The sequence below is a fragment of the Paralichthys olivaceus genome, chromosome 5, assembly GCF_024713975.1.
Source record: "Paralichthys olivaceus isolate ysfri-2021 chromosome 5, ASM2471397v2, whole genome shotgun sequence".
Lineage (NCBI taxonomy): Eukaryota > Metazoa > Chordata > Actinopteri > Pleuronectiformes > Paralichthyidae > Paralichthys > Paralichthys olivaceus.
In genome coordinates this window covers 25,408,920-25,417,382 of record NC_091097.1, presented here as the reverse complement: position 1 = coordinate 25,417,382, position 8,463 = coordinate 25,408,920, and the positions used below count along the sequence as shown (strand labels likewise).

The 8,463-nt window shown below is 43.8% G+C and overlaps 1 protein-coding gene across 1 annotated transcript; it reads right to left on the bottom strand.

Annotated features, from left to right (window-relative positions):
* Window positions 1-253: 253 nt before the first annotated feature.
* Window positions 254-8,358, bottom strand: LOC138407815 (uncharacterized). The gene is made up of 3 exons (XM_069525394.1): window positions 8,279-8,358; window positions 7,955-8,038; window positions 254-7,510 (listed from the first exon to the last, which is right to left on the bottom strand). The coding sequence occupies exons 2-3, from the start codon at window positions 7,991-7,993 to the stop codon at window positions 686-688; spliced, it is 6,864 nt and encodes a 2,287-aa protein (XP_069381495.1). The 5' UTR covers window positions 7,994-8,038; window positions 8,279-8,358; the 3' UTR covers window positions 254-685.
* Between the last annotated feature and the right edge of the window lie 105 nt (window positions 8,359-8,463).

The window sequence follows — 8,463 nt, the reverse complement described above, 5'->3', positions numbered from 1 at the left end:
CAATCCAAACAGCCAGCAAATAAAAGAAATAAAAAAGTCATGCAATAGAAATGACAACGCCCTGTGACAACTTAGGCTTAAGTAACATGATTATACACAGAATCACAAATAAATAGAAATAAAAATAGTCCAGATAACTTAGACTTAAGTAACATGATTAGAAATGGAGGTAACAACCGTCCACAGAACTTAAGTTGCATGATTATACACAGAATCATGAATAAATTTATACACAAATAAATAGGAATAACAAATAACCCAGAAAACTTGGGCTTAAGTAACATGGTTGAACGCAGCACCCAGAAAAAAAAAATAGTAAATTGGACTGACTACTGGCTTGTATGGCAATGTAACGAATGCCATTTTGCCCGCTCAGTAGACGCCCTCAATACCTCTTGGAATTTGTAAAAACACGCCGCTACTTGGACCGCCCCCTTGGGAGCCAATCCAAACAGCCAGCAAATAAAAGAAATAAAAAAAATAACGGTATATTTGACAGACTACTGGCTTGTATGGCGATGTAACGAATGCCATTTAGCCCGCTCAGTAGACGCCCTCGATAACTCTTTGACTTTGTAAAAACACGCCGCTGCCTGAACCGCCCCCTTGGGAGCCAATCCAAATAGCCAGCAAATCAACAAATAAAAAAAAGTTACATTCATATATATATTGGCTGCTAAGGTTATCACAGACTTAAAACGCAATAAACTGGACTGTGATAACTATAGTAGGTTTGAAGCACACCACTTTGGAGGCACGTATGTGGCTGAGATACATAAATGTGATCAAGTAGTGTCTGACCTTGAGTTGTTGCAGCTGTGATTATCTGTGTATAGCCTCTGGACTGAAACAGTTCATGAATGGTCTTCTTTCCTTTGCTGAGGAGGTCCTCATTAAAGTCTCCGCACACAATGACAGGCTGGTGATTCATTATGGCAAGAGAGTCCAAGAGATTAGACATATTTGGTAAAAACCTCTCAAGGCTGAAGTGCGGTGGTCTGTACACAGCTGCAATCAGTGCTTGGACTGGGTTCTCCAATTTTACAACTACAAACTCAAGATCAGTCACATTTTGAATGTACCTTCGAGCCTCTGCTTGAATGTGGCTCTTACAGTACACTGCAACTCCACCTCCATCCTTTTTTGCCATGTCTGGATAGTTTGTGTAGGACACATGTCTGCTGCGTGTAAAGATGTTGTATCCTTCTAACTGGAACTGTGGGGAATCAACTGATCCAGACAAATGTGTTTCTGTTATGCAAAGAACATCGGCAAGTCGCAGTTCATGGTGGCACTTCATGTCCTCAATGTGAGAAGGAAGTCCCTGAGCATTGTGGTGTACTAGTGTCAAAGTTTGAGCCGTTTGATCTGCTGCTGTGATTTTTTGCAACAGTGGCCTTGTGCTCTGGAAAGATGCTTGTTCCATATCTTCCATTGCAGCTGAGATTTGAGGGTCAGCATAGATTTTCTTTTCATTCAATTCTGTGATGTAAAGTCCTTGAAGTGAGGTTGTCCGGCTGAGGGCAACATAGGACATTCCAGGCTCAAAAACACGCTTCAAGCACACCACTGCAGACTGCATTGTCATGCCTTGCACTTTGTGAGCTGTGCAGGCAAAGGCCAGCTTCATCGGGAACTGCCTTCGGACCACTCCTTTTTTGCTGGTGTATTCTTCGCTCTTTTCGATGTACACCAAGTCATCTGACGGCCCTTTTAACTTTTTGCAGAGTTTTTGTCCCGCGGTTGGATTGTCTAACTTAAGTCCAACCAGTCTCACTGTTGTTCGTCCACTTTCCTCTCTCGTCACAAGGTTGGCAATCGTTCCAAATGTGCCATTAACGAGCCCATCCTCCACATCCAGATTCCTGATCAGCATAACGCGTACACCGTGCGCAGCTTGTATGTTGTCAGGTAAATCTCTTTTGTTTCCCTTGACACCTCCAATCTGGACCATTTGCCCGCTGGGGATGTCCTTCAGATGGTCCTCTGCCTTAATGTTGACAAAGTCAGAATGGAGAGCACTTACGGTTGCAGAATTGTGCGCATCAACCTCTTTGTTTGTTGCAAATATATGCAGGGCACTGGGTGGACAGTTGTTGATGTCAGTGACACGTGTGTTGAGCAAAGCTCTGTCAATGTCACAGAGTACATCTGTCTTTGGTTTGACGCGCATCCTATTCAGCAGTTCTGCAAAAGCAAGATCATCTTTTTGACGCATGATCTGTGTCAGGGTGACCATTTTAAAATTGTCCTTCCATAGGTCAAGCACAGACCCCTCATAGACACAGAGTGGTTTGGCTTTACCTAGGGGTGGGAGTTGGTAGAAGTCTCCTACTGCCAGGACAGACATCCCTCCGAAAGGTTTCTTGTTGCCTTTGATCTGTTGAAATCTCCAGTGGACATAGGAAAACAACTCTTTGGAAACCATGGATATCTCATCGATTATCAGAATGTCTGCATTGGATAGCGTTGCTCTCATTTCATCCAATGCGTTGCCAAGTCCTTGATATGGTGGTTTCAAAGATTTTGGCAGTTTGAGGATGGAGTGTAAGGTTTTTCCAGATATGTTGAATGCTGCAGTGCCAGTAAATGCAGTCAGTAGCACTGCAGGCATGGACATGTCTGCCTGGTCGCGGAATCTGGGGAGTTGGCGCAGAATCTTGGTGGCCTCCTCATATATGCATTTGATTACATGGGATTTTCCACAGCCAGCTCCCCCGGAGACAAAGTAAAAGAATTGGTCTGGATTGTTGCCCCAGACACGCTTGAGGCACCACTCGCGCACAGCGTAGAAAATGGACGCCTGCGTTTCGTTGAGGCTTCGGTACAGCTGTCTAACATACTCTGCACTCAGCTTTGGCGCCTCTACTGCTGGTACAGTTCCATCACGTGTGACTTCATACTCAGGCACGTCGTCTCTCTCATTTTCCTCATTGGGGTCCGATACTGGTCGCTGTTCCAGGCACTCCAAATGATCCACCTCAGCCTCTGATGCAAAACGGTTCCATGCATTAAAAAGGGAACCTTCTTCACTGACCTTTTCCAGGGCCTTCTGCAGTTTTTTGCCATGTCCTTCATATCGGTTCTTCATGGCATCCACCAGGTCTTTTACTGCATACTCCCATTTGGTGGCACACTTGTAGTACTGCTCATATGTTGGGTATTGTTTGCTTTTGAGGTCATCATTGGATCTGTGTGGCAAGTACAGTTTAAGCAACCTGCAGTGAAACTTCTCTGGGTCTTTCTGTTCTGAGAAGCGGGGAAATCTAATGATGGCAGGTTTTCCTCTAGTTCTTTTTTGAATGAATCCTCTTTCATTCAAAAGAGGAATGGCATTTGGACCTTCTGTTTCTCGTCCATAGAGTATCCTGTACTCTGAAGCAAACTGAGCCAAAGACATGGTTTCGAGTTCCTCGGGTCTGTCTGCGTATTTCTCAGGTAATCCCGACATCCACACTTGCTCTGTATCAGGAGCCATTTCCTTCAACTTGCTCATGGGAAGACTCATCTTCAGTGCGTTTTCATCAGTCTGAACAAACACCACACTGCGTGAACACTTTTTTAGTGGTAAGCTGCATGTCCGCGCCACAGACTCTTGAGCACTTACCTCTCTGTGCTTGGAGTACGCCTGCATGATCTGCTTCATTTCGTCTTTCTCATTGACGTCTTTTTTACGCACTTCACCGATGACTTGATTGAGCGTCTGAGTCATCTCGTGTTCCGGCTTGGACATGTATGACAACATGTACGCAATGCAGCAGTACTCATCGAGAACAAACTGAATGTCCATGTTAGCGTTCCATACCCTGAGCAAATGGTCATTGAATCCATTCACCCAACAGTCGATTGGACGACGCTTCATCACAATGACATAGCCGGTAGTTAGATTCTCGACATTGACCCTGAATTCTTGGTAGGTCATCTGGAATTTCTCCAGCAGTTCTGACAAAGTCATGGGTGGGTTCTTTGATTCACTAAGGAAAGTCCATATTGGTTTGAGTTTAGCCATGGCGTCCTTTTGGATCTGTCGAAGACGTCTCTGTTTTGGCTTGGACTTTTTCCCTTTTCTCCCACTTTTACTTGTTGCTGGTTTCTTGTCATCATCATCTTCACGATCATCTGGGCAAGTGATGATGGTTTTGTCCATGGGTGCTTTAGGATAACCAAATCTGCAGTCGCTGCTGCCTTTTCTGCAAGATTTGGAATGATTTCTGCTGTGCATCTGAACCTCGGAGACGATTTTGTGGAGCTCCGGGTCTGCATTTGGGTCAGGCATCTGGCATGTTACGTGCTGGTCGATGAACTTGCACACTTCATCGTCCTTATCCTCTCCAAACTCAGGTGCATCCTTAATCCAAACCACCAAATGGATGTGTGGGCTTCCTCTGGCTTGAAACTCCACTCGATAGAAGTAATCTTCTACTTGACCAATGGGCTGTGCGTCTGACAGGATCAGATTCATTAGCGCATCAACCCTTTTTTCAAACATCCGCATCACAGTGACAGGGTTGCTTCGTAGAATGTCACATTTTGCATTCCAGTCGAGCTGTGAAAAGTCAACACTTTGACCTTGCTGTGCTTTTATGACCTCTATGAACTCAGGCCATCTCATCTCAGCAGCAGAAAATGTCAGAAAGAATGTGGGCTTGCCCACCTGTCTGACCATGGCATGTAGGTCTTTCAGCGCCTTTTCCCAATAAGCCGGAGTGCCTCGGAGAGGTTGCATGAATCTTGTCGCGTCCTTGTTTGTTATCAGTCTTTCAACCTCTTTATTATCTTGAAGCATCCGGCTGGAAATTTTGCGTCCATCTCTGGTGATTGGTTTACCTTTACGCAATTGAATTGACATGCTGTTTTTAGCAATGTGCGTTTCTGTCACAAACTGCGAGAAGAACAGGTAAGTCTGGTCCGTTGCAAAGCGGTTATCTGCTGAGAAAAGCCTTGCATTAAAGTACATGCTTGGGGAAACATTAATCTGCCGGACCTCATCCAATGTGTTCTGTCCAGTTGGGAACTGAACAGGGAAGGCCATGGCTTCTAGTTTTGGTATTGCAAAGAACCCAACAGGTTTGTTACCTTGGGCGGGTGCAATGCTAAATATTCCCTCACCGTATGATAAAATGTCCTGCGCAATGTCAGGTGGCTGCATGCAGGTGTCCAGGGCCAGACCAGGTCTAAGTTCCTCTTTGTCTTTGTCTGGGTCTGATTTGGACTGATCGGCCTGTTCACCTTTTGGTTCAGCCTCCACCGGCTGATCATCTGAGTTGAAAGTAGCACTCTCATCGATGGTTATGTCTTGATATTCTGAGTGCATCTCTTTCAGTGTGTGTAGTCCTGCCAGCACATTTCTCATGTTGACAGTGTAAAAGTACTGATGCCCTTTGTATTTGATGTTCCTTTTCAGTTTAACCTGTAACAGCTGGGCTTCACCGCTGGGTCTTGGGAGACAGTTCACTGTTGCACTTACTTCCGATGGCACACACACAACAGCGCCGTGTACTGCTCTTTGCTGTCCTTTGGGCAATGCAATAATTTTCGCAAAAGGCAAGACTTTGGCAATTAGCTGTCTCTCAAGCACATTTAATTCACCCAACTCTGCTGGGATAGGTGCCAGCTCTAATTCATTAGCCACTGCAATGGATGGCATGCTTCCTCTTCTCAGGTGGCTGTTACAAGTGTGGCAAATCCACTCCTGCTGCCTTTCTTGCGGAACGGTACAAGTAGGCGAGCATTCCGTGTCACAAACGTGAACATATTTCCCTGTTAAGCAACTGGCTACCAAGTGAACGTTTTTGACAAATTTGGACCTGTCGCAACGCACAACTTGATTAGCAAAAAGTGCCCTGTGGCACACTGTACAAACATAGGTGGGGCCATTACGGAGTTTTTCACGGAAGGAAGACATCGCAGCTTGCATCACACTGTTGATCACAGGCTGTGGAGTTTGGTGGATTACAATACGTCTGTATTTCCTTCTTATTTTCAGGGCCTGCTGCAACTTGTGACGAAGGTAAAAAGTAGCATTTCTAGCCAGCTTGTCTCTTTTGTTCACAGTACAGCGCCGTATGTGATACAGTCTAAATTCTGGGTCATTGGAATACCTGATTTTGATATGCTGACTTTGTTTTAGCCTGAAGTCCTGGTCACGTACATATCTTGATCTAATGTACGTTTTCTTAGTCTCTCTGACATCACAATCTGTGTTATACCTCTTGGCCATGTATTTTTTCTTTTTGCACTGAAATTCAGGATTTGTCTTGTATCTTCTGGCATTGTATGATATCTTTTTGCCTCGAACACAAGGATCTGCGTAACGACGTTTTGATAATAACAGCTTTTGCTTTCGGAAATGACAGTCTTTGGCATATCTGCTATTCACAACCTGCAGTTTTTTAATTCGATATTCTAAACACCTGGCATATCTGTTTCTTTCCATTTGGTTTTTGGTTTTGCAAGGTTGTTTGAAGTGAGTAGATTTTCTTGTGCGGATTGCTTTTTTTCGACGATGTTTGTTTAGTTTCAACACATTTCTTTCTGATTTGTTTTTATGATCTACCCCCCGATTCAATTCTAGATCTTTCTCTTCTTTGCATTCATTTTTCTCTGGGCTTTCAGCTTCCACAGTTAGTTGTGCTTGTGGGAGAGCTGAAGAAACATTTGACATGTCCACATTTGGATCAGAAATCTTAACACTAACAGCTTCTGATATGTAGGAAGTTGTTTGTGACTGCGATTCTGGGTCTTGTGCAATTGTGTCTGGCTGAGGTACAGATGTAGCACTTACTGTTACCTCCACATCAGCTGCCTGTCCAGGACTGCCACTGGAATTGACAGAATGGAAAGAAACAGGCACAAACTCATAGCCGGCATAACAACCACGGCCTTTAAACAGCTTGTGCAGGTGGTCGATCAAGTCACAGAGATGATTGAAACTCAGCATAACTGCAGTTCCTTCTGGGTGGGGAAGACCTCTTCCACTTCTTGTGTGAGAGTCAAAGAGTCCATAACGCCCTGATCTGTCCCGGAAAACTGCATAGCACTCAGGAGATACCAACAGTATGGCATGACTGACTTCTGTTGTCAGAGCCTCAAGTTGTTTGGCAAGAGTCAACCAACCAGCAGGGGTGTGTTCTGGGGCCTTCACGCAGCCACATCTCACTGAAGACATCTGGACATTGTAGATATCAGTGTCTGTTAAAACTTGCTTTGGCATTTCCTCTACTGTCAGGTGGTCACCTACATAGCTTTTGTCTAATATGAGCTGGTTTTTGATGGCGACATAGAGCGCATCTCCCTGCTGAAGCACTCTGTCGAGGTTGTCTCTGTTGAATCGCAATCCTTCGTTGTGGTATGCCAAAAATGTCAGTGCCATACACGTGCACTGATGATTCCTGGAGAATTTGTCGTATCGACCATCATTCTGACTATGAGTTGCCCTCACCGTCCACATGGTCCCTCTCTCTTTGTTTGGTCCCTCAAACAGTGGGTCTTCATCTGCCCAGGGCTGAAGCTAAACAAAGTATGGTATAAAGGATCATAATTAATATTCAATTTATGGGGTTTGTCTTGATACACACGCACACAAAATGAAAGCTTTCTACAACCTGTTTAGCTGGACCTCCTACGCATTCAAAAAAAGGCCCATCTCTATGCTACTACATTGGCAATTGCAAATTTGAGATAGAGCACTGTTAAGAGTACACTGTAAGGGTTGTCCTCCTTTGGTTTCAGATGTGTATGTTTCTAAAAAGACACTACTGTCAATCAATTCATAAGTAACCATACTCAGAGTACAGTTGAAGGTATTATATAGTTTAGAGATTTGTTTGGGTAACTTTAGTGTGATTTTTTGTTTTGTCATGAATAATTACAATACGTTTTTTTTAAGTTGAACACATGCAATGTTTTAAGTGTATCCTGTGTGTCATAATTGTGGAGAGAAAAAAAACCCTACCTTCATAGCTGAAGAACAGGAGCCACTGGGTGTAGCCATCTTCCACACATTTCCTGGCTGTGGAGGGTTTTGTTCTTTGGGAAGCTGATGATGTAAAGTGAAATTTGACATTTGGCTTCATGTCAAACAAAACAATAACTTGATAATGTAAAACATATATTTGTTTCTGTAAATCAGGACTAGTTGACTCAGTAAAATCAGACTAAACACATTCTGGGTTCAGGTCATATCTGTGTGTCCACTTTGGCCATCTAATAACACAATACCAAGTTCATGACAGTGTATTGTAAAGATGTTCCACAGTGTGACGAATAAAAAGCCTACCTGTTTTGCTGGAGAACAGGAGCCAGTAGATGCATCGGTCCTCCAAAAATGTCTTGGTTGGGGAGGAGTCTGTATTTTGGAAACCTGATGACATGAAATTAAATTTATTAATGACTTTTTGTCCAACATAGCAGTCACTTAATAATTATAAAACATAAATAATTGTATCTGGAAACCAAGTATTT

Bases quoted from the DNA above. Each gene is read 5' to 3' on its own strand.
- LOC138407815 (XM_069525394.1), bottom strand. From the start codon at position 7,993: ATGGCTACACCCAGTGGCTCCTGTTCTTCAGCTATGAAG. The intron at 7,511-7,954 runs GTAGGGTTTTTT...TACTTTGTTTAG, and splicing joins CCTGTTCTTCAGCTATGAAG to CTTCAGCCCTGGGCAGATGA.